The sequence below is a fragment of the Phalacrocorax aristotelis genome, chromosome 11 (genome assembly GCF_949628215.1).
Source record: "Phalacrocorax aristotelis chromosome 11, bGulAri2.1, whole genome shotgun sequence".
Taxonomy (NCBI): Eukaryota; Metazoa; Chordata; class Aves; order Suliformes; family Phalacrocoracidae; genus Phalacrocorax; species Phalacrocorax aristotelis.
In genome coordinates, this window is record NC_134286.1 from 12,063,994 (window position 1) to 12,088,575 (window position 24,582).

The 24,582-nt window shown below is 51.0% G+C and overlaps 2 protein-coding genes across 2 annotated transcripts; both read right to left on the reverse strand.

The window, feature by feature from the left end:
• Positions 1 to 5,685: 5,685 nt before the first annotated feature.
• On the reverse strand, positions 5,686 to 7,240 carry LOC142063344 (thymosin beta-15A homolog). The gene is made up of 3 exons (XM_075106987.1): positions 7,108 to 7,240; positions 6,624 to 6,728; positions 5,686 to 6,200 (listed from the first exon to the last, which is right to left on the reverse strand). The coding sequence occupies exons 2-3, from the start codon at positions 6,721 to 6,723 to the stop codon at positions 6,163 to 6,165; spliced, it is 138 nt and encodes a 45-aa protein (XP_074963088.1). The 5' UTR covers positions 6,724 to 6,728; positions 7,108 to 7,240; the 3' UTR covers positions 5,686 to 6,162.
• Positions 7,241 to 12,101: 4,861 nt separating this feature from the next.
• On the reverse strand, positions 12,102 to 24,411 carry LOC142063343 (ribose-phosphate pyrophosphokinase 1). Its single transcript, XM_075106985.1, has 7 exons — positions 24,147 to 24,411; positions 21,268 to 21,451; positions 20,832 to 20,930; positions 18,898 to 19,022; positions 17,004 to 17,177; positions 16,163 to 16,322; positions 12,102 to 14,130 (listed from the first exon to the last, which is right to left on the reverse strand). The coding sequence occupies exons 1-7, from the start codon at positions 24,266 to 24,268 to the stop codon at positions 14,038 to 14,040; spliced, it is 957 nt and encodes a 318-aa protein (XP_074963086.1). The 5' UTR covers positions 24,269 to 24,411; the 3' UTR covers positions 12,102 to 14,037.
• Positions 24,412 to 24,582: the final 171 nt, after the last annotated feature.

Genomic DNA, 24,582 nt, shown 5'->3' on the forward strand with positions numbered 1-24,582 from the left:
CAGTTATCAGGGATGTGCTGGGTGACGTGGTGGTGGACCTGGTAGCACCATAGGAGGAAGCACCAGCCATAATTTTACCCTGGTGTAGGTGTGCAGGCAGCCTGGGGCTTTGGGAGACAGCACGAGGCATCTGCTGCAACATGCTTATCTGCTGCCAATCGCTCCTGGGCTGGTTCCTGGAAAGCCGGGGAGGCAGCTGGCCGGTGCTTGCTTGCGGCCTTGCAGGGGGGAGCTTGGCCCCTGCTGCAGCAAGCTCCGCTCGGAGACACACAGCAAAGGCACCCGGCGGCAGAGTGGGCTTTGTGGCAGCAGGGACAGAGGGGTACACAGCATCCTGGCTGCCTCTTGGCAAGGAAGGTGCCTGGGCGGAGGGCTGGAGGGAAGCCACTCCTGCTGCTGCTTCAGAGGTGCCTCTGCCCTGCCCGCAGTTGATTTTGGGGGAAGCAACAAAAGGCTGTATACCCATGCTAACCCCTGGCTCCTATTCAGCACCACACCCTCTGTGCCCAGCTCGTCCCCTGCACCGCGTTCTCCGCAGCCAGCCTGGCCCCAGTCCCCTGTGGGCAGTGGGATGTTCCCCCACAGGCTCATACAGGCAGGTTTGGAGCTGTGACAGCACATCGTCCCGCCAGTGCTGGCAGTGGGGTACTCGGGCTTGGGGACAGCATTGTCCCTGGGGAGAAGACACCGACCTCTGCCTTGTCTGGGGCTCCATGGGTGCTGTACCCCAGCTGCTGCCTGTGGAGAGGAATACATTACAGAGTGGGGGCTAGGGATTGGGGGCAGGGGAACAAAATGGCTTTTCATGCTATAACCCTTTGTAATGAAGCACCAGGGGGAAGAAAAATTATAAACAATGTCTCCTGTGTGAGCCAGCTGCTTCCTAAAATAAAGCACTCCTCTCCTCCATCAGCTGCTGTGGCTCGGGCACAAGTGCGAGCACTGCCGCACGACACCGGAGCTGTGTCTCCCGCAGCAGCACGTGCTCCTGCAGCTCCCAGCATGGCCCCACGGGCCTGCAGGAATCTGCAGAATGCAGCTGGAGGGGCCAGAAATGAGCAATTAATTCTGGCTGCTCTCAGGAGGGGGCTGTAACCCACCGAAGGGCTCAGCACCCCCAGGCGCCAGCAACATGCATGCCGCTTGGCAAAGGCATGCGGCAAAGCTGCTCCCACCTGCGCCCCATGCCGGCAACAACCCGAGCAAATGTGGGGAGTGCAGCGGGTTGCGGGGTGGCTTAGTGCATAACTCCCCAGCTTTATTTAGCCTTGGGTGCTGGCAGGAGCCTGGTCCTCACCAGAGCTTTGGAGGAGAGGGCAGGAAGCTCTGAGCACTCCTAGTTTGTCATTACTTGGACCAAGCCCTTGCTGGCAAGGGATGAGTAAGCTCCTGGTAAACCTGACCTCCTGGGCATTATTTCAAGAGCAGCTGCTGGGGAAGGTGTTGGTGTGTGCTGAGGGTGGCAGCCCGGCTCTGCTGGCCACTGTGCAGCCCGCAGGCAAGTCTACCAGTGTGGGTGCCCGGAGGCACCTGGCTTGCTGTGCTCATGCCTTTGCACCTGCTGGTCAGGGATGGTGGCTCTCCTGTCCCAAGGCCACAGGGGCTGTCTGGCATGGTGCTGCTCCCTGCCACAGGATGGGGACAGCTTGTCTGTTAATCCTCCCCCTGTGTCACTGAGTGTCCCCAGGGGACAGTCTGACCTACAGTGCCACATTGCACACACTATCCCACCCTGTGGCGGCCTCCCATCAGCTCCATTCTTGAAGGACCATGGTCACTAGCTCACACAACACTTTCATTTCCTTGTTACTGCTCAGTTTCTTCTTCCTTCCCCTTTTACAGTCAAACTTATAACTATCTCCATGCATGCACACGCATATCCTCCCCAACAACTCCCAGCAGAGGTTTTCCCTGGCAGCTTGTTCTTGCTCCCCCCTTGCCTCTTCACTCCACCACTGCCACTGTGGGTTTGAGCTCTGTGCTTGGAAGTGTGTCCACCCAGGCAGGGGAGACCTGGTGGGGAAAGGCTGACCAGAATGACGCATAGGCAGTGACAGGTTTTCCCCAGGGACACAGGGAGTGGTGGGTGGGGAGAACCTACACACTGGGGAGCTGCAGCATCTGCCTGGCCACGCAGCCTGGCTTCGCCTTATCCTGTTTGCTCCGGTGATAAACCCACACCTTCCAAGGAGGTGTTTGCTTGAACCGACTGCTGTGTGGCTGTGTGGCTAGGGCTGGCGATTTCCTGACGTCCAAACCCACGACCTGCCGCAGGCCCTGGTCACCACCACCTCTTGGCTCTTACCACGTTCTGCCACAGCTCTGGGGGCTGCCAGATGGAGAACAGCCACGGGAAAACTCTGGCTGCCAGTGTGGAGAATCTGGGGTTGCACTGGGTGATCCATGCTGCAAACCAGCATGGTTCTGCAGGATTCGTGGCGGGTGCCGCAGCCTGGCAGAGTGGGTGCTTGGCTGGGAGGAGGGGGACACTGGGGTGCCCAGTGCGGGGCTATGCACAGGCTGACTCAGACACCTCCTGCGAGACATGGGATTATAAACCTTCACACAAGTGTATGTGGGGCCAAATCCTCCCCCAGCTGAGTCAGAGGGAATGGAGCAGCAGCAGGGGCAGACACCCATCGCAGGCACAAGCCCTAACCTGAATTCACCCCATGCTGCTGCTATTTGCCCAAATTCCTCCTGCCAGTGACAGCCTCCTCCTCTGCAGTGCTGGCCACAGCTCACCACCTGATCAAGCAATGGGAGCTGCGCTGGGAGCAGTGGGATGGGCCTTGGCTGGGGAGAGGCATGAATACTGCCAGGAGGAGCTGACACACATAACTTACCTGGTGCCCAGCAAGGGAACACGGCATCAAGCCCTGCCAGGAAGGCCCAGCTCTCCAGGTGGCATTGTCCATGCATGGGTGGCTGCTGGGGCAGCCCATGCTGCCAAAGCCACCCCATTTTAGGGGACATCAGCCTAGGAAGCATCCTGGCCTCCCATACCACTGGCAGCATGTGCCCATGCATGCTGGGGCAAAAAAGAGAAGGTCTGGGGCAGGGAGGGAGGGAAAGTGTTATTACAAAGGGCTTTTCTGTAATGGTTCTCCCCTTACTGGCTAATCCTCTGCTGGCAACAGGGACATTTTGGGCACTGGGTTGCAAAATGGGTTTCTCTTTATCCTCAGACCTGAAGGTACAGGGTTTGGGCAGTGTGTCTGGCACTTCCCCATGCACCATTCTGGCAGGGATGTGGGTGGAAGAAGTGCTGGGCTGCCATCATTTTGGGTGGACACAGCTGCATCGGCCATACAACCCACCAAGATGGGCTTGCTGGGTCTGGGGAGCTGACCCCAGCTCCAACTGATATCCCCAGGGCCGGAATGGGGCTGCCAGCCCCTGCAGTGGTTTCCTTGGGGCACAGACCTGGCTGTGACAGCACTTAACCCCATGTCTAAACCTGCATCACTGCATCCGTGGGGTGGCCACAGTGAAAACGCAACCCAAACCCAGGTGCATCAGCACCCCTGTCCTCACTCTGCAGCTCCCTGGGATGCAGCAAGTTGGTCCCATGAGCCAGTTCCACAGGCTCAGGGCAAATGCTGGAGCATCGCCAGCCCCTGGCACCAGCAACCCTGCCATTTGGGGCAACCACTGGGGGGGCACAGCCCTCGCCTCACCTGCTGAACTTGTCAGCCCCATAGGAAGGGCATGTGCAGTTGGCAAGCACCTGTGGTGCCTGGCATCCCTGGGCAAAGTCTCTGCTGCCTGTGCATGCAACACAGGGTGAGGGGGAGGTTTTTGTGAGCATGGCAGTGCCAGGGTTGGGACACTCCTGTGACCTTGCAGAGGCCCGAGCGACTCGGGGAGAGGTAAGTCAACTGGTGGTTTTCCATGCCCACAGAGTGGCCCATTGCAGCATGACTAAGAGTGTGCAGGAGGGAAAGGCACTGGGGTGGTGTCAGGAGCAGCCAGGGTGCTGTGGTCAGCCACCAAGACCTCCCTACCCCCAAAAGCCCCACTGAGGAGAGGGGACCAGGTCTACCACTCTATGTTTCCATCCCAAAAACTTCACTTGGTTCAGCTCATGCTCTGGCTTTTGGGGATGGGGAAGGGGCTCAGGTTGGCTTTACCTCTAGGTTTGACCCAACTCCCAGCCTGGGTGCATCAAGTGGCCAAGCGATTGCACAGTCTCTCTGCAGGAGGGGGAAATGCTGAAACAGTGAGAAGGTGCTTAACCTTTAGTGGTCTGTGAGCCCTGCCTGCTGCTCCCAAGCTCAACTCTTGCTGATATGACCTTTTCTACCTTCTCCTTTCACAGAAGGTTCTGAAGAGGGTCCCTGCCCCCTCCCCAGCACAGGGCTGAACCTGCCCTGCCCAGCAAGAGAAACCACCCCTGAGAAGGGACAAGCTCTGCAAGGGTGAAGAGTGGCTGCTTGCACCCCAGCAGCCCGCCCCAGCAGTTGGCACTGGGAGGATTCCCACATCCAGAATAAGGTGCTGCCCTGGGGACATCAGGGTACTGAGGGGGCACAGCCACGCTGGCATTGCTGAGCTTCCCAGTGGTCAGCCCAGTGTAGCAGCAGCCCCAGCTCTGCCACAGCATCGCTCCCCACCACCCTCACCACACACGCTGCACTGACAGCACACAAACACCAACCTCTTACCTTCAGCTCTTTCGATTCTGCTTTTTAAAGGGCGAAGGCAGTTGCAGTCACACAAGCAGTGTTATTTGCAGCTCTCGGCAGGCAGTGTGGGTGGAGGTATTAGGCAGATAGGCAGTGTGTCCAGACAGGACCAACAGCCCCTTGTTTGTCTCCAGCTGACCAGGCTCACTAAGGACATGGGCCAAAACTGTTAGTTGGCAAGTCTGCCTCCACCTCCTCCATAAGCAGCCCATTCAGTGACCCTGCAGGCCAGGTAGAGGTGAGGAATTCCTGGCAGTACCCAGAAAGCCTCAGCATCAACCTGAAGGCACTGTCAAACCCCAGCTCCCCCTCACCTGCACTGCGCTGGAGGCTGACTGCAGGACTCGGTGATCTCTGCTCCCACAAGGCAGGGCTGGGAATCAGCCTAGAGGGTAACCAAGGGGTCTGCTGCATTAACCCACCCCTACCAGGCTGCAAAAACCTCCTTCAACCAAGGGCGAGGGTGGAGGTTGGCTCAAGGTGAAGAGAAGTGATGTGCCAGGCAGCAAGGGGAGAGCTCTGCTCTGAGAGCTGGGTGGCCAGAGCCCACCTGGCCACAGCACCAGCAGGACCCAGACCAGCACAGGCACCTCCAGCCATGCATGTGAGGAGCCAGCCTGGCTCCACAAGTGATGTTTTCTGCAGGGAACACTAACCTCTTTGAAGCAGGAGGCTCAGCCTTCAGGTAGGCTGGAAGGCCCAGGCTAGCCTCTACTTGAAGATGCACCAAGAAACTGCTGTGGTGGTGGGATTGCTGGTAGAACACAGTGGCCTCAAACAACTGAGCCCCCAGCCCCACACCAGCAGCGCTCTGGTCTCCCCCAGGAACTGAGCACTACACCAACACCAAGCTGGACTCACCCTGCAGGGAACCTTCCCATACAGCAGCCCTTTGAGCAGCACCAAACTGCCAGCATTGCTGCAGCACCTTCCCACCCTCCAGGGAAGCCAGGCTGCAGCCTGAACCTTTGCCAGGGAAGAAGCCACAAGACATAGGTAGGTCATTACATTTTTTTATTTTATAATAAACTTCTCATTTTTTTTTTCTCCAAGGAAGACAAAAAAAAACTGTGAGGCTACAGAACACCATCAGTTAAGAGTATGCAAGCCAGACTGAGGCCATGGGCCAGGCCAGAAAGGATCCCCACTCCCCGAGGCAAAAGGGGTCTGTCCCCAGGAGCCTCCATAGCCCCTGCTCATCTCCCCACCACATTACAGCAATATCAATGCTGTCAGTGGGAGTCAGCTGAGCAGAGATGGGGTTGGGCCAGGCTACCGATAGACTGAGAGGGCCACACTTTGCTCCTCACACCCACTAAAGCTGCCGGCAAGGTTGGACAGTGGGCTAGGCGATACAGCTGTTTCCTGTACATGTGCATTATGTGAATAAAAAAAAAAAACCCCAAACCAATACATGATTTAATTCAAAGCAAAAAAAATCAAGTGGTAGCTCTTCCTGCCAGGGTGCCTCACTCTAGGAAGACTTCACACATTCCTTCTCCTGCTCAATAGCTGCAAGAGAAGAGAGGTCCATTAGTCTCTGCTGCTTTTTTTGTGGAAACACCCACTGGCACCCAGTTTTATGGTTTGACCCCAGGTGGGGTAGACAAACACTTCAAGTCAGAGGGTGATGAGACACACACATGGGTGACAGCAAGTTAGGCACCAGCCTTCAGTTCTCCTCAGGGAAGTCGTGCCCTGAGACAACACCTCGGGGCAACAGCCCTCTGGGCATGATTGTGCCCGTTGCCCGAGGGCCGTACCCTGACCCCGTACCTCTTGGTCGGAGCCTAACTGCCCCAAGCCGCCTCTCTCCACCGGATGCCTCGGCGGTGAGATCAGCACCCGAGGACACCCGCCCCACGGGCCGCAGCCAACGCGTGCTCCCCGCACAGCCCAACGCCGGGGCCCCAGCCCACGCCCCGCCGTACTCACTCTCCTTGGAGGGCAGCGTGTTCTTCTCCTCCGTGTTGGTTTTCTTCAGCTTCTTCTTGTCGAATTTCTCCACCTCCGAGAGGTCTGGCTTGTCGCACATTTTGCCTGCGGGACCCCCCTGAGGTCAGCCGAGGTCCCCGGGGATGGGAACCGGCAGACAAAGGCGGCCCGGCCCGCCCCAGCCCCCCCGCCCGGCCCCGCCGCGGACAATAGCGCAGGGCTGGGCGTGCCGCCGCCCCAGTCCCCGCGCCACCCCGCACCGCCCGCGGTGCCCCTCCGGAGCCCGCGCCCACCGGGGGAGACCCCCGCCAGACGCGCTCCCCGCGACACGCTGCCCTCCCGCCCCGACCACCCCCGCCCGCAACCCCCGCCCAGGGGGGCTCCGGGGAGCCCCTCCTTGCAGCAGCCGTGCGCGCAAGCCCCCTCCCCGCACAGCCCAGACCCGCCGGCGCAGGCAGCCTCGCGGCGAGAGGTGCCGCTGTACCTGGTGCTGGGCTGTGCCTGGTACTGGGCTGTGCCTGGTACTGGGCTGCGCCGCACCGTCCCGCTCCGCGTCCAGGTGAGGGTAGAGCAAGCGGGCTGGGGCGGCGCCTTATATACCCCGGGCACCGCCCAGCCCGCGCGCCCATTGGCTGTCCGCCGCCCGCTGAGCCTGCTGGGAAGTGTAGTCCGCCCTCTGGCCGCCGCGGCCGCGGCCCCCCCGGCAGAACTGCCGCTCCCGAGGTGCCCCGCGGCGGGGGAAGAGGGGCGGGGCCGCGCGCCCGCGGGGAGAGGGGCCGCGGGGCGCGCGCGTGTGACCGGGAGGGAGTGCGGTTCCCGCTCTCCCCCGCACACACACCCAGCCCTGCACGCGCGCCCTGGGCACACACGTGCCCCCACGCAGCCCCCCTGCACACTCGCACACACCCCTGCACACGCACACGCTGCAGAAATGCACCCAGCTTCACAGTGCTAGCTGTGAGGGGCAGCGGGGTGGCCCTCAGGGGACCGGGTGACACCAGGGCCACCGTCCCAGCCCTAAACCCTCCCCAGAAGCAGGTACCCCACAGCCACGGGGGCAGCTGTGCCCTCTGCATATGCCCCGAGATGCATCCACCACTGCCCCCACCCCCCAAAGCAGAACTTGTTTAATAAAGTAAGCCCTTGGGGATAAAAAAATATCACCGTGTTTTCACAGCTGTGGGGGAATGCTTCACCACCGCACTCAACCTGTGGCTACACTGGCTCCAGCCATGGCACTTCCTGGGGAGAGCCAGTCACTAAAGCAGCAGCAGGTATGTGCAAAGAGCAGACCACGCTCACGGGCAGAGGCTCTCCCTTGGCTGTAGCGAGGCGATAGGGTGCAGAAAGCCTGGGGGGCAGCCAGCATGGACCAGATGGGCTGGGGTACACGTGGGAAAATACCTTTGGTGGGGGAAAAGCTGACTGTGAGTGCAGGCAGCCTATCTGTTCCCAGCTGGGCTGAGGACCAGGAAGGGTAGTGGCAGTCCATAGGGCACCTGCCCACTGGCCACGAGCATGGGGAGTGTTTGGAGGGCCAGGCTGCATGGGAGGCCTTGCAGTAGGGTCCTGTAGGCACTGAAGGGAATTCGGAAAGAGGAAAAAAAGGAAGCATCCCATGGCAGGCTCCCAAAACCCTTGCAGAAATCCCAGTGTCACAGCAAGGGAGAACCTACTGTAGAGTACCAGGGGGAGCCACTGCACTGCACCTGCCTCCACCTCCTCCTGGCCTGGCAGGGTCTGGGTTTCTCCTCCGGGTGTATTGGAGATTTTGCAGAGAAAATCCCCAGGAAGTCTGAGTAAACACTTGCTTTGTGGGGTGGTTTTTGGTTTTTTTTTTTTTTTTGTTTTTTTTTTTTTTTGCTAGAAGGCTGCCCTCTTGGGAGGGGGGCTCAGTGCTTTCCAGCAACAGCAGGCCTTGGCTGGAGGTGGCCCTTTGCAGCAAGTCCTGAGGACACAGGCACCTTCCTGCTCTAGCCAGCAAGTGGGCTCTGAATTAAAGAAATGCCAATAGTTGGTGTATGCAGAAAAGGCAAAGGCCAAGATCTAAGGCCAGGTCCTTAGATGTGGCTGCTACTCAGAGAAGTGTGGACATCAAACAGCCTCCAGTCCCCGGGGGAAGAAAAGGCTGCAGGCAAAGCCCCAGGCCAGGCTGCACCCAGAGCAGCTTTGATTCGTCACTGCAGCCCCCTTGGAGGGTGTCACATAGCCAGGCACAGCAAGCCCAGGCAGGGCTGCCTGCACAAGCATCCTTCAAACCCACCCTGCAGAACCTGCATCACAAAGTCCACCCCAAGCTGAGAAAGGGCTCATTTTTCCTGCACAACCAAAAGGAAACACCCACCCAGTTTCAAAATGAAGGCAGGAAACACTTTTTGCATTTATGCAAATAGTCAGACAGGTGTTTTACCATGTGTTTACTCTCCCAGTTGTGCCTGCCTTCCCCCTTTCCCTGCCTTTCTCCACACACTACTCCTTTGCAGATGCTCAGTCTGATGTAGCTTTTGTCCCTGGCAGGCAGCAGGTGCAAAGGACCCGTTCCCTGTCCTCCCTGTGCACAGCCCCTTGCCAGCATTGGCTGTACCCACCTCAGCCAAGGCACAGCTCCTGTGTGACATGTTGCATCTCCTCAATGCTGCAAAGCTTTGCAAACCCTGGGATCTTTGGGCACAAAGCCACAGTGGCCACACAAGTAGGGAAAGGGAAGCCCCCCCTTCCCAGAGCCAGCCACAGCCATGCTCCTGCAAACCACAGCTGGAGCAGCTCTAAAGCCAACCCTCTGCGTTTCCAGCAGGCAAGGCATGGGGCTGCAGCTGGGGAGCTTTTAAAACCCATCTTGCACAAAGAGCAAGAAAGGAGCTTATACCCCAGCGAGAGCTTTCTCCCCTGACAAATTTGCAAAGCCTCCTGTAACCACACAACCTGCTTCTTTCTCAAGTGTTTTGGTATTTCTTCTTTCAATAATTTATAACAAAAGAATTAAGACATCAACAGATAGGGGGAAAGTGAAAACAGCCCTGACCCAAAATAGAAGGGAATGACTGCCAGCCATTTTAGATGAGTTTTAAATCTTCCACACAAGGCAGCTGTCAGGGCTCAGATACAGCCTCACCAATGGCCATTTCCAGGAACGCTTTATTCTTTTCTACAGGAAGGAGGAGGCAGGAGGTTTATCTAGCTGATCAGAGAGCTTTTTTCCAGCCTCCTGCCTGCAAAGACAGGCAGGGCACTACTGCAAATAGCCAGGACCTGAGCCCCCTTCAGCCAACACTGCCCAGCCATGAGCCAGTCCCCCTGCTCCCCCAGGGCCAGCTTACTTTTTTATGCTTGACCCTTCCACTGGGGAAGGAGCAGAGAGCCCCAGGAAGGCAGCCACCACACTCGAGCTGTTGTGTCTTACACCAGGGTCATCCCACCTGTGGATTTTGCTGCTCCTTGCTGTTTAGAGAAGGGTTTTCTGTTAACCCTTACTACTTTCCCACTGCCCAATAGCAGCAAGACAAGCTGCTGCTTTCTCTAGATCACAGGAACACTGACTCTAGGAGATGAGAAATAATCTGCACGCTAGTAAGGCACAGGGAGAAGCAGCAAGAGGGAGCTGCCAGTGAGAGCAATCTGAGACGTGTCTCATCTTGCTCCAAACAGCAGACAAGTCCTGCTGCCTGCAAGGCACAAATGGTGAGCCCAGCTTTCACAGTGGCTTGTGGCATCCCCATCCTGCACATTAGTTTCAGCTACCCAGGCAGGTGAGCTGGGCTAAGTTGACTTTTGATTGATGTGTTCCCTTCTGCTGCTGCTTTTATTGCAGGCAGCAGACAGACAGACATGAGACAGCTACTGGCACTAGTATCAGCATCTGCACACCTGCAGCCACACTCTGGCTGTGTCTGTGGCACAGAAAGCTGCTGAAGCTCTGTCCTGCCCTTTCAGCTCTCCAACTAAAGCACAGCAAGTTACCCACTTGGGACTTCCTCCTGGGGAAGTCATGACTTGCTTTCTGTTATTCCTTCAGCAGCTGTGAAGAAAGCCTGAGAAGACACCGCACAGTTCACTTCCAAAGCAGCCTGCATGCTCCATTGTCACGCCAGGAGCTCTCTCCAGGGCAGACTGGAGAATCCTCTCCACTGCAGCAGGTAGCTCATGATAGCACCAGCATAGCTGATGCTGCTGGAGCTGAACTTCCCTGGGCTAATGGATGAGCATCTCTGCATCACTCCCAAACTTGGAGGCCACTGGAGAAACCTGGCTCTTTGCTATTCACACCTCAGGGGCTGGTTTCCTCCCAGCCCATGCAGCCGTGAAGGGACACATTTCCCATGGCTGCCTGGTACTACACCTATGACTGTCCTGGACAGTGCTTTAATTATACTACATCCATGTGTTAAAGGCAGCCATGCTTGCCCTAATAGCACAACAGTCACTTCTAGTCAGACACAATCTGCCTACAAATAGGTTTAAAAAAAACAAACCACCTTCTTACTAATTTACGGAAAGAACCTTGGTAAATTGTCCAGCCCTTCTGATCTGAAGGTTTCCAGAGCAGAAGAGCTTTACCTCCTTGAGAGAGTTCTCATTCCTAATGTACCACCCATCCTTTTAAGAGCTACAGTGCCATCACACAGCATTTTGAGTCTGTGCCCCCCAACCTCCAGATTTTATTAAAGTAACTAAGAAAACAGTATATACACACAAATAGCAATGGTCACTTTTGTACAAGTTTTTGGCTGTAAAGCTCATTTCTGTTTCTTCTCTAAGGAAGGACAAGTCTGTCACATCACTCCCCTGCTACTTGAGGAAAAATAAAAATACAGCTCCCTTATTGACCAGTACTGAAATACGTTTTAACAGATGAATGACAGTACTGGTCCTCAGCAAGTGTACTGAGGCCATGGTCATGCTTCCTGAAGCAATGTTCAACCTGGAAGTCTATTATAAGGCTGAAGAACCTTCTCTAGACCTGCTATCTCAGCCTTCTGACTTCATTTATGCTTTCCCAGTCAACAATACACACTGAGAAAGAATCATGGTTTAGTTACAACAAGCACTTCTCAGGACAATCCTGCTGCCTCTGACCATTAGCTTTGTGCGAGATACTTGACAATTCTTTATTTGTACTTGATAAACTATTCAGGTTTTCCCCTACCTGAACATTGTTAACAGATCTGCTCCGATACATAATTGAACAGTACAAGAGATAACTGTTAGAGGTGGTAGTACAGTAAGTCTAGGAAATCAGATACAGACAAAAGCCACTACCCACTAAGAGAAGTAGCTTGGTCCCAAGCTTTTTCTTCAATTCAATGTGAGCACAGCCAAGCTGAACCTCACGGTCAGCCCCACTGCAAGAGGGTTAAACTAGATGACCTTCCAAAGTCCCTTACAAATAACACTACTCCATGATCTACTCTGCAAGTGACACCCAACTCAAATGCACATCACATCTGCAAGGTTTTTAGAAGCATGTATAGGCAGAGGCCATGGTTTTTAAATAAAAGTTTAATTCCTTCATCAGGTCTTAAGTTTAAACACAAATGCTGCTGGAAATTCTCACACTGCTGCTCTGATGTCTTGGCTCTCAGGGCAGTGCAGCAGCAGGGCCTCTAGTACAGGAAACAGGAATCAATACTTGGTAGAGCTCAGTGCAGTATGCAAAGCAAAGAAGCAAGAGACACTTTCCAGACAAACACCAATTTGTATGCAAAAAAAAAAACCTTCTACACTGTAATAGAAATGTTAATGTTGCCACAGGACAGGAGTTCTAGGAAGGGAGAGAAGTCTTCAGTAAAAGGCACAACTAAAGCAGTACTTCCCTAGATATTAACCAAGTCTTTCAGCCAGTTCCACTTATACCGCAGCCCCTAGCCTCTCAAAGCAATGCTGGTTACTCTAGCAAGTGATTTCTAGTTCCTTCTTTTCCTTTTTTCCCTTCCTCCAGCTTAAAAAACAAATGAAACAGGAGTGCTTATAAAAACCAGAGCATAAACCAGCTTGGTCTATAACCCCGTAGGAGTTCAGGAGAGACTTAATAGTTTACCTTACGATTGTCTGGTACAGTTACTAAGTATTCAAGTTTCAGGTGATACTACATCCAGGAGCCTCAGCCAGCTCTAGTTTTGGTATTTTTCTTTCAGGCACTTTGCTGCCTGTCAGGTTGGTGTTAGATCTACAGTTTTCCCAGTACTACGTATTACCAGCCTCTTCAACCCACGGCCATAAGCACTTATTAGCAGCATCAGACCCACTTCAAGGGCTTCTTCAGGTTTTGTAGTCCTGCATCCTCTTATTTAAGAGGTCCTTGGTTTAAGATCTTTTGCAAGGACCAATACTTTCAAGGCAAGTCAAACAGTGACCAGGACAAGCAACCAGAATGTGACAGTAACTTACAGGACAACAGGATTGCAAGCAATGAGAAGCTAGGACAGCTGGATGCAAAGCTTGCGTCTGAGCAGGCACTTGCTAGATGCAACAACCAAGCTACTGTGGGATAAAAAGAGGCTCAGTTTACTAGCGTACTGGTAAAAAAGGGATCAAGGATTTGCACAGCAAGCCAAGGTGCAGCTATAGTATATAACAGCAGTCCTCTAATCACTAGCAAGGCTAACAATAAGCTGTGAAATTGAGGAAATGGTTTTAGCTTAGACTAGAAATTAAAGCATACAACCACCATGGAGTCCTCCACATAAGGAGAAAAATGCTTGTCCAGGACGCACCTTCACCACTAAGTTAACATAGCAAGGCAGTACTGCACAGACTATGCTCTTACCTTCACTATGCTGTGTAGCACACTAAAGGGCATTTAATTTCATCAATAATTAAGACAAATTCAAGTTTGCAACTATGCTGATCTCCTTTCATGGGAAGAAGCTGGAGCAGAACCATCTCCCAGGTATCCCCCAGGGCTTCACCTAGGGTTGAGCTTAGCCAAAATACAAGCCTTCCCCATCACTCTTCAAAGGCTTCTGTCAGGTATAGAGCGGTAAGACAGCCAGAGACTCTCAGGCTTTTGCTGTAGATCTGGATCAACATGTCCTAGGGAACTCTACTTCCCAAACAATTTAGGGTGTGCATGCCAGGTCATCTAACCCCACCCACAGACAAACCCTCTCCCTCCCCCCACTCAGAATAACTGTGGCAATTAGCCATGTGTCAGTCCCGCTCTCCACAGATCTGCAGAAGTGAGTCAGTACTACTGATGAGCCCGATGCACAGGGTTGCTGGTGGAGTTGGAGTGTTAGAGATAAGCTTTCCCCCCCAGCCTCCCTGTGTTGGGATCAGAGTCAATAAACCTGACTTAAGCAGGAGGAGCTGTGGAGAACTGCACTGGAACAAGCAGAGTCTTCTACTGAACTTTACAACAAGCTGAACTTTTGGTTTTTTAAAAAAAAGCCATACAAGCAGCAGCTGGCATCTGTTGTTATAAAGGGACATGGCTGAACAGGTAGGAGACAGATTCCCCATTATGAGTCCTCCTGATGGCCTCTGCAAGGATCATTGATATGTCAATCACCTGGAGGGGAAGAAAGATGCATCAGTGTCACTAAGACATCAAGCCTGGAAGAACAGCTGGTAAGTTAGGAAGAACTTAAAAAGTCAACTCATCACACAAATTTAAAACATGCCAGATACAGAAAAATGACTCCTACACAGCACTGGGATTTAATTACATATAATTCTGAAGCTATTTTACATATAGCACTACAAGAATTATTTCACTGTTGATCTTTGTCAGGATGACAGCCTACTGTCACTTTTCTTTGATGAGACTCCCTAAGCCTAGTCTGTTTACCCTAGAACTCTTATTCACTTTGTGTAGGCTGCAGGTTAGGGGAGTCTAAATCAAGATCAGATCACTTCCCTTGAGTCATGAGGCTTTACCATCACTGCCAACAGTCTAAGAAAGATGAAGCTGCTGTGCTGCCGCTCAGCTCCTGGTCGCTGTGCTGGCTCCACCTGGTGGGGTAACCCAGTTAACTGGAGGGAAAAACCAAGTCGTAACAGAACTAGCTCTGAACCCCAGCAGCTAAAGCATTTCGATATATGGAGTTTCAGTAAGAAGCACCAATTTCACAGTGCATTAAGGAAACTAAGTGAAGTGTGTACTTAAAATTTTATTTCTTCTGGACAAGAAGTTCTTCCTAAGGAAGAAAAAACCTAAGAGCTGCAGGGCACACAGAGCCCTTTAGTTCTTTGTTTCTCAACACTGAACATCAGATTCTAGTGTAGAAGAGTGAGGTGTTAAGTCAGAGCCTGAAAAACTACTCCACTGCAATCTTTGACTACAGCTATTTACATACTGATTACCAGTGTAACATTTTGCCTACATTAACTCTAGCGTGGAGCTTTGAAAGAAGTTGAAGCATCAGACATCCTTTATATGTGCTCAGCTGCAGGAATATCATCCTGAAGTTAGTGCTGAGAAAAATGCAATCCAACAGCAGTTTGCAAGCAGGTTATAATTTACTGCCAAAAGCAGCTTAAAATTCACTGCAGCTTCAACCAGTTGAATTTCCTTGTCACCAGAACATCAGTACTGGGGAACCTACTATGCTTACAACACAGTACTAGTTGAGTCTTGGCAGTGCCATTCACTTTCAATAACTTCTCCAGATGCCTATGTCCTATATATTTGTGCTGTGGAGCTAGTATTTAGGGTGTCCTTAGCTGTGTGTATGCTATAGCAGTACCTGAAGCTTCTGATGGACCTATTATGCCTGAATGCTCAGGTAAAGCTGCAACTTCCAGCTGTCCATTAACACAGGAAAACTCAAGTTCTGCCTAGCTCAAGGCTGCAGAGCCAATTTTTTTCTTCCAGGAATGTCAGCCTCAGCTTGGGGAACAAAATGCCGTAGTACTTTTCCTAAATGGAAAACCCAAGACAGAGTGAGCATCAAGAGACCAGCTTTTAGCTTTCATACGGATGGCAAAGTATGTGATCATTGTACTGTGGAGATGGGTCAACTGGTCTTAGTCAAACCAGAAAGACATGTCCATGGGACAAGACTGCACTCCCTCTCCAGCTCACCTACACTGCTGTTATGACCAGACATGAAGCATTCACCTTCCCCAGACCAGGCCTATGTTGCTTCACAAAAGGAAGGGACACGCTGCTTAAAGGGCTGGGCATTAGGTGACAGTAATATTTGAAGTTGGTAATGCTAGCTTCAGTTGTGTATCTATCTACTTCTGCTTCAGTATTACATGTCATCAACATATCACCCCTCCAAAGCGTATAGATACAACTCTTGCTTGTATCATGTCCCCATAAGATCAGTGATCTGATCTAGGTAGAACAAGCCCTGAAAAAAAATTTACTTAAATGAACTGTTTAAGATCTGCTGGATTAGAAGCTGCATTTTATCAGTGTAACAGGTCTGTTATTCTACAGCAACAGGAATGAAAGAACTAGTCAACACTGCTACTGACTCAAGTACCAGTGAAACTGCTGTAAGCACTAGACAGTATTATGGGGTTTTCCCCACCAATGGGACAGACAAGTGCTACTGCACCCAGAAATGGCAGAAGAGAAAGCAGATGCTCACCTGGATTTTAGGGCACTGCTTCATCTTGTCCTCCTGGGGTATTGTGTTTGTGACTACAACTGCCTCAAAACAGGCATTGTTGATCCGAGAAATTGCTGGCCCAGAAAAGATTCCATGAGTTAAGATGGCGTAAACTTTGGTGGCTCCAGCTGACACAAGCCTAAAAGGAGGGGAAAGGAGAAAGATGAGAAATTCTTAGGAAGTATTAAACTGGCATTAGTGTAGGGCACATGGTAAGCATAAAAGACAACAATACCATACACTAATCAATAGGCTACCTTTGATTCCCTCCTCCAGCCTACTATTGATCTGGGGGAAGAAAACAGTTTAATACCATAAAATCCACCACAGGCAAGGTATACGTTAAGAAATATTGTTCTTAGCCCTGGGACATTTGGTCTATATAGTACAAACCACCTGCCATGATTTTTGCCAATGCAAGGTAGCAGACATTTAATACTGAGTGTTGCATATGCCAGCATTTCTAGCGTAGAAGGCTTGAAAGATATGAAAGTTTGAAAAGCTTAGAAATTCAGATGTATGACCTTAAGTTGATGGACCAGACAGCACTTAATTCCACCTAGCATAGTCAGTGATGGTCTAGTGGAAGACACACCTTCAAACACCAGCATTTTTCAAATAAAAAGGCACTGCAGTCTTCTAGCTATTCCCAACGAGAACTTTAACTAGGCTTTTTACTTATTTTGTATGACATGAGATAAATAATCAAGAAACTATGTTACTTTGTGAAACTTGACATGCAAATAGTCTGATTAGCTCGTAATATAGTGTTCATTAACAATAGGTTTCGTTTAGGAAAGAATCAGTCAGGCCTACTCACTTGTCCGCAGCATGACAGATGGTACCGCATGTGTCTGCCATATCATCTACCAGAATGGCCACTCGGTCTTTCACATCACCCACCAGCACCATGCGATCCACTTCATTGGCCTTCTTGCGCTCTTTGTGAATGAGGGCAAAGTCTACATTCAATCGATCTGCAATGGAGGTCACTCTGAAGAGAGAAGAGTTTCCAAACAACGCTTAACTCCACACAACAGCTTCAGCTGAATCTCTTTTAAAACTATTAAGCACAAACTGCCACTGCAGTAAGAGAAGATGTCACCACATCTGTTACTGGTCCCAAGCAATTAATAGAAGACAGTCGTCTTAGTTCCCTTCAAGCAGTTAAACTGCAATCTCTGATCTAATCTCTACTCATGAGAGCAACTAGATTAAGATAAAAGTTCTTCATCCTTACTACTGTAAATCAATTTGCATTTAAAGCTCAAAAACCTTAATCAGCAAGTTTGGCAAACCTGAAGTGATCAGAATGCTTGGGAAGTTGTCATCTTTATAAACACTACGCTGGAAAGGCTTAAGTTGTGCTACAACAGGTATCTACTTGCACTCATACAAGCATTTAACTTATTCACACATGCAAATGTTGGCACAAGGACAGTGGCAGGAGTACATGCCCAAGACATGCAAGTCTACCACCTCACATTTATTTTGGTTAAAGTGACCACAGAACAACCTTACTAGAAGGACCTAAACTTTACATGTCAATACTAATGAATACTGAAGAGTTCACAAGCATTAAGAGTGAGAAGGAACAAAATACACGTGCCCCTAAGACATTCCACACTTGAGCAGATGCCTAGCCTCACTAGATCAGACTTATCACCGTGGGAGTCCTACATGAGACTGTAAACTAAGCTGTTTACTAATGTATTTAGTTCTGCAGTGTCTCCATAAAATATTGCACCAGCTAAGATCAACACATTCCACTTTAAGTGGCTTTTGAAGAGGTTTTTTTCAGTCAGATCACGGCTGTCTGACTTGGCATTTCATATACTGCATAATGCAACAAGCTACAGAAGTAGCCAAATATACAAAAGGTCTTGTCCAATACATGGGCCACAACAAAGCTACAGGAAGACACACAGCAACCTACAGCAGTAGTATCTATTGGCTGTTTGTAATAGCTTAAAACACACTAATATGTTAATCAGGTCAGTATGCACCAACATTTTGGTGTGACAGTCCTCGATTAAAGAATACATCTGCATCCCTTTGCTGTGCACATGTAGCCCTTATACAGAAGCATCAAGGAATAGCCTAGTTTACCCTAATAAGCACCTGAGAACATTCTGACCTGCCCAAACTGGCATGTTTATCTGCAGAAAGATGGAAGATTGTCAGACTATCAAAGTAGAAATGTGCTATAACGTGTGCTGCTTTTTGGAAAGGAACCATCTATATCTCCCTTGCTCTCACAGAAGAATAGCAGCAGGCTTAAGTCCCAGCTAGATATTCAAATCAAGGGAAATAAAGAAAATGCCTCAATAGACTATGCTGAACACTACAAAGAAAACAACCTGGATAAAAATATATTATTAACCAGCAACAGTAACCTTGCCTTGGCATAGGTGTATAACCTACGATTCCCTCTCCCTCATTCAACCTGCATAATTATCCTTCCACAAAAAATTGGTTTAGTCCAAGGGATGCAGTAATCATGCAATTCCTACCTATGCAGTTGTGATTCTAGAAGTTATTTAATTCTCCATGTAACCCAAGAAACTTCTAAACATTCCCTAGAAAGAATATCTGACCACTCTTCACTAGCTGCCACAGACAGCAGGCTGGCAGAGGGAACATGTCTTAAGGTCACAAGCATTCTTGGGAATTCAAGTATAGAAGCACCTCAAGCTAGCTGTCTGACAGCTTACCTCTTGGCTCCACCAGCATCTGGTGAAACAATGGTGCAGTTTTTCCACTCTGCAATATTCTCTTTGATCCATTTCAATACAGCAGGCTCAGCATATAAGTTATCAACAGGGATATCAAAAAAACCCTGCAGGGAAGACAACAGGAACGGATGTAGCTGAAGGTTGCATTCCAAAATCAATTGGAAGAAGCCTTCTATATGATCAAGCATGCAGCCACCACCTTTCCACAGCTTTCAGCTTTCCTTTCTACTTCCCTTAATACAAGAGCATTAGCCTCTGGCATACACAGAGGAGTCACATAACAAGTCTTCAGAGCCAGAAATAGTTTAGCAGCATAAATAACACTTCACACCTGACACCTTCGTAACATGGAACTAGTTCTGTCCTAACGGGGTGCAGAAAACCAGCAAACACACTCATTTTCAGAGCAGCTAGCTGCATGTTTACTAAGGCAATCTTTAAAGCTCATTACCTACATTGTTTGCATCTACAGGAAAGCTATGAAAAAGGCTTGAGTAACAGTTGTTTTTAAACTAATGCAGCTGGTTCCCCAACTTCACACTGACCCAGCAGACTCCTCCAGGTAAACCTCAAAGGTCATTAAAAGCCAGAATTTAATCCTGGACAGGGAGCAATAGGAAGGAGAGTGGGGGTAGCTACTCTAGAGGAATGCTTCAAGGTGTAGGGGTAACAGATCCTTACTACCATCATTTCTTCTGTACTCAGCAACTAAAGCCCCAGGCTGAAACCAGCCAGATGTTCGAAGCTTACATACACAACCCCAATTATTCAGCTGAATCTCACCATTGCTGCTGGTGAAAGGTCAACCCTATGACACAAATCACAACTCCAAGCTTCTTAGGGAAGAGGCATAGCCCTTGCACTCTGTTCTTTTATTTCATGATCTTTCTGAAAGCCTTCTCAACTGTGCCCCCATATTTTTTCCATGAGAGACAAAATATTTCTGAGCAAATTATACTGGAAGAAATCACACTGAAGTGTAAATGACTGCATTTTCAACTTAAAATGACAGCCAGCCCACCTACTTCACCAGGCAGTAGATCTCTTACCCTTGTGGATTCAGAGTGTTTGCAGCAACACAATAAACATCCTCCCCTCTGCCACACCCCTCTCAGTTGCACTGAGTTGGTTTCTTGGTCTTGGATCACTTGCTCAAGGTGGAGACAAGACTGATAACTTAGCAGCTTGTTGTCCCTCCTCAACCTGATAAATATTCTTGCCACTTCTCTCACACAGCTGTGGTTAAGATTTCAGTTGCTCTGTGAGACTAAGCCAGCAAAACCCATGAATAATTAAATTCACCAGCAGCTTGGAAGGGAACTAAAGCCAACTTATGCAAAAGGGTGGCACTGAATGGATACAATGGGATTGCCCATCCTGTCATCAGTAAGCTATCAGATCACTGTCCTGGTCAACTGAACCCTCACAAGAAGCTGTGCCAGTACACCTGGAGCCAGCGCTAACCTCAGGGCTGCACTGTTACCAGCCACTTTGTCAAAGCATTGCTCACTTCTCCCTGACAATTCAGTAAATATCATAAAGCTCTATTCAGTATGTAAGAAGATTCTTGATAAAAACATTCTCCATCTCAAATTCCTCAAAGGACCTGTTAAGAATACACAGTGACACTGTGGGGCAATAAAGTTGCATGGATCATTTACTAGCCCAACATTCATTTACAGAGGACTCCTTATGCTTAGTCTGATCAAGAACAGCTATAATTTCATTTACAGATGAACCTGTTACTCATCTCCCCATCCTCTTCTGACTGATTCTACAAGTCCCTTCCAATCCCATGCTCCCAAGTCCTGATCACTGCTGCATCTGAAAAAAGCAGATTGCTGGAAAGCCTGCAAGGCAGTAAAAAGGCTCAGATCAGAGCAGGTAAGTACTTCCCTGATTTTAGCTCATACCTGAATCTGAGATGCGTGCAGGTCCATGGTGATTATATGATCTGCACCTGCTACAGACAGCATGTTTGCAACCAGCTTGGCAGAGATTGGAGCTCGACTCTAGTACAGGAAAAAACAGTATAAGACAAGTTCAACTCCTTCATCAAGATGTCAGTCTTCCACTTCTAGGCAATGATTCACAGGCAGTTTCTAAAAGGAGTACTCATTAACATTGCATCTTTTCATCAACTGGTGATTACAGCTTGGTGTATTTTCAAGAAGAACTAAATCTTTATGAAAAGATGAATCTGCAGTCCGATGCCCTGAGGTTTAAAGAAATGAAAATAAGTTATATCTCCTCCTCTACATATTCAACTTCATCTAACCCCATCTAACAGTCAGGACTTTCAAAGTGTGCATTCTTCTTCCCAGCAGAAACCTCTATCACATCCCTTACCTTGTCCTTTTTGTCCTGCCGAGCATAAGGGAAGCAGGGTATGACAGCTGTGACTCTGCTGGCTGAGGCAATCTTACAGGCATTTATCATGATAAGGAGCTCCATCAGATTGTCATTGATTTCACCACAGCCACTCTGCACAATGTAGACATCCTCCCCACGTACACTCTCACCTATTTCCACGCTGGGAACAGATGAAGAAAGGAGAGTTATATCCAAATACAAATTAAAACACAGCCATCACGTATGCCTGCAGAACAACCAAGGGATTGCATTCCCATGGGTCACTGGGTGACAGTCATACAATCAAGGGTATTGAGCAGGAACACTGCTACTTATTTGCTCAGTAACTATTTTACATTGCTCACTGATTGCATTTAATGATTCAGTCAGTAAGGCTAAAAGCACTCAGCCTGTACTCTTGATCTCAGCACAAGGTGAACAAGTAAACACCCCAGAAAAGGCCTTATTCCCCCTGAATCAGAAGTACAACCACCTCAGCTAAAAAGCGGTAGTGTACAAAGGAAGCAAGGGTGATGGCCAGCAAGAAAGCCAAGGAAAACTTCTACCAGAAGCTATGCTGCAACTGATTATTAGATTTAGAATCATAACAGCTGGCTGTCAACTGGCTTGACCAGAGAAGCCCTCCAGCATTTCACTTGGGAAAGTATTTCACATTGGAAAGGAATTAATTTCCTCCTGGATGCAATGCACACCAATCCTTGTGATGAAGGGACTAAATACAAGCCAAAGCTCCTGTTTGCCAGCAGCAAACTGCCAGCTTCAGTGCATGTATCAAGACATCTGCACCAGAGGCAGAGTAGAAAAGAAAACAGTGGTCTTCAGTTTGAGGTTCCATACAGGGCAATGCTGCATAAGGCCTTCCATAGGAACAGATTAACGACTGAATAATTCCAACATTTCAGTGTAGGGAAGTCTGCCACAGATGTGGAAGTAACCAGAAGTCAGTCTACTGAGGACAAAGCTCTGCCACTGTTTCTTCTTGCACTGGAGATGGTCACCCACTCTGCAGACTGCTTCCACAACAAACTCTAGGAGCAAGTGAACAATCAACCAACCCACCCCTAATGGCTTCATTTATAGAGCACCTTAAGTTAGATTTCTAATTTTAATATTTCATTCTCTGATCTTCCTTCCCTCTTCTTCAACATGTTTTTTATGACTGTTAGGTATTTGTAGTCCTATTACTCTATATCCATCAGTAAACTGCTGTCATCTTTAATGCACACTGACTTACAGCATGAAGAATTTCAGCCAGCATGAGATGTTTCTGCCAGGTAAGTGTATGAATTAGCAGTCATTACCACACAAGTGTCATCTCCAGGTAAATATGATGTCTATTAGGTCTTAGTCACACGACCTGCTGACATAAGAACCTGCTGGCCAGCCAACTGGATGGATAAGAGCAGTTAATATAGAACAATGAGAACAGTGGAACAGCTGTAAGTCAGACAGACTCTTTTTGCAACTCTTTGTACTCCCTCTGAAGCTTTCAGGTACAATCAATACCCGTGCAATAGAAAGATAATATTTTATATCACATGTACATCCTGGATTCTCCTGGAGAAAGTTACCATCTCCAGAAGAAAGGAGTGGGTTGGAGCAATCATTCAAAGTTCTTTGTGTTATACTGTATGGTGTATACATGCTTAGTGTACTTCTCTAAGGCAAACCTGAAGAGCTCTGAACAGTTTTTAGCCTCTCCTTTCTTTTAGCTTTTTCAGGTAGGATAGCAGCAAGACTTATAAAGCATAGAGAAGGAAACCAAGATGAGTCTTAGGTTTCTTAGGTTGAGGGGAATACAGACTGCATGGCTGCAACTGTGTCATGGGCTGCAAGGTGGGGTCAGCCTCTGATCTTTCCTGATGAATTTTATCAATACCTTAAAAACTGATGCTTTTCAGAGTAGTTTAAAGGCACCAGCTACGCCCTAAGCACAAAACTGTCAAGCCTCAGGTCACCACAGTCTAGACTAGGCATGGAAGAGGCTAATCAGCGGGGGTGAAACCTCGAGAGGCGCATTCCCATCGCTCCGGGCTTCGGGGTGGCAGGGGCAGCGTCCGGCTGGGGAACCCTGCCGCTCCAAGCTCTGCCAACGCGGCCGGGTGACACAAACCCTCTCCCCCGCGTGCGGGAGCGCCGCACGGCCAAGGTGCGGAGAGCGCCCGCCCCCCGCCCGTCGGGCGCCCCGCGGCACAGCCCGCACGGGAGGCGGGCGCTTCTCAGCGGAGGCCGCTAGAGGCATCGCCGGGGCCCTGCACCGCCCAGCACATGGCTCCCCGCCGCCGGGAGCTCTCCGCCGAGCACCGCGGCCGCGGCCTCCCCCCATACGAAAGCCCACCCCTGGGCTCCGCCGCTCCTCGCGGTGTCACGCTTTACCGGGCCAGTTGCTCCCGCTCCCTCTCACCCCGCACCCGGTCAGTCCCGGCCCGACGCCCAGCGGCACAGTCCCCATGCTGCCCCGAGCCTTGCTCCACAGAAGGTGGCTCCGGGCGGGGAGCTGCCCGAGCGGAGCCGGCCGCGCTGCACAACGGCACCGCGGCTAAAGGACGCCCCCGGGAGACGGGGCCCTGGCCGGCCGCTGCACACCGGCTGCCCGGAGGGAAAGGGGCGGGATGCGCTGCAGGTCTCCGGCCCAGCAGGAGTGCTCCGCGCTCAGTGGAGGTCTCCCAGGGCGGCCCCAGCCAAGCCGCCGTTCCCCCAGAGTCGGGCCTGGCTGCAGGGCCGCGGCCACGGCGCCCACCCCGCGCCCCACACTACAAGTCCCAGTAGACCCTGCGCGGCTGCCGTGCGGAGCCCAGCGCGGCAGCGCCCCGCGGCCCGCCGGGAGCCGTAGTGCGGCCCCGCCCCCGCCTCACCACGTCTCCTGGTTGCTGAACTTCTTCGTGACCACCTTGCCCAGCTCCAGGCCGAGGCGGTCGGCGATCTTCTGCGACAGGTCCTGGTGTGAGCTCCCGCTGAAGATCTTGATGTTGGGCATGATGTCGGGCGCGGTGCTCTCCTCCTCCGCGCTCCGCCTCGCACCGCAGCCGGCTGCCACGGGGGGACCCGCCCGCCTCCTGCGCGGGGACGCGACACGGTGAGCGAAGCCACGCCGACTCGCACCTACTCCGCCATCTTACCCTTCCCGCCAGCCGCGCGGGCCCTTTATAGGCTCCTCTCCCCCACGGACACGCCTCGGCGCGCTTCCCATTGGCTTCACGGCGGTCAGAGGCGGGATCCTGCGCGCGCCCGCAATGGCGCGAAAGGGCGGTGGGCGTGGCTCAGTGGTCCGCCTCCTGCCCTGCCGCCCGC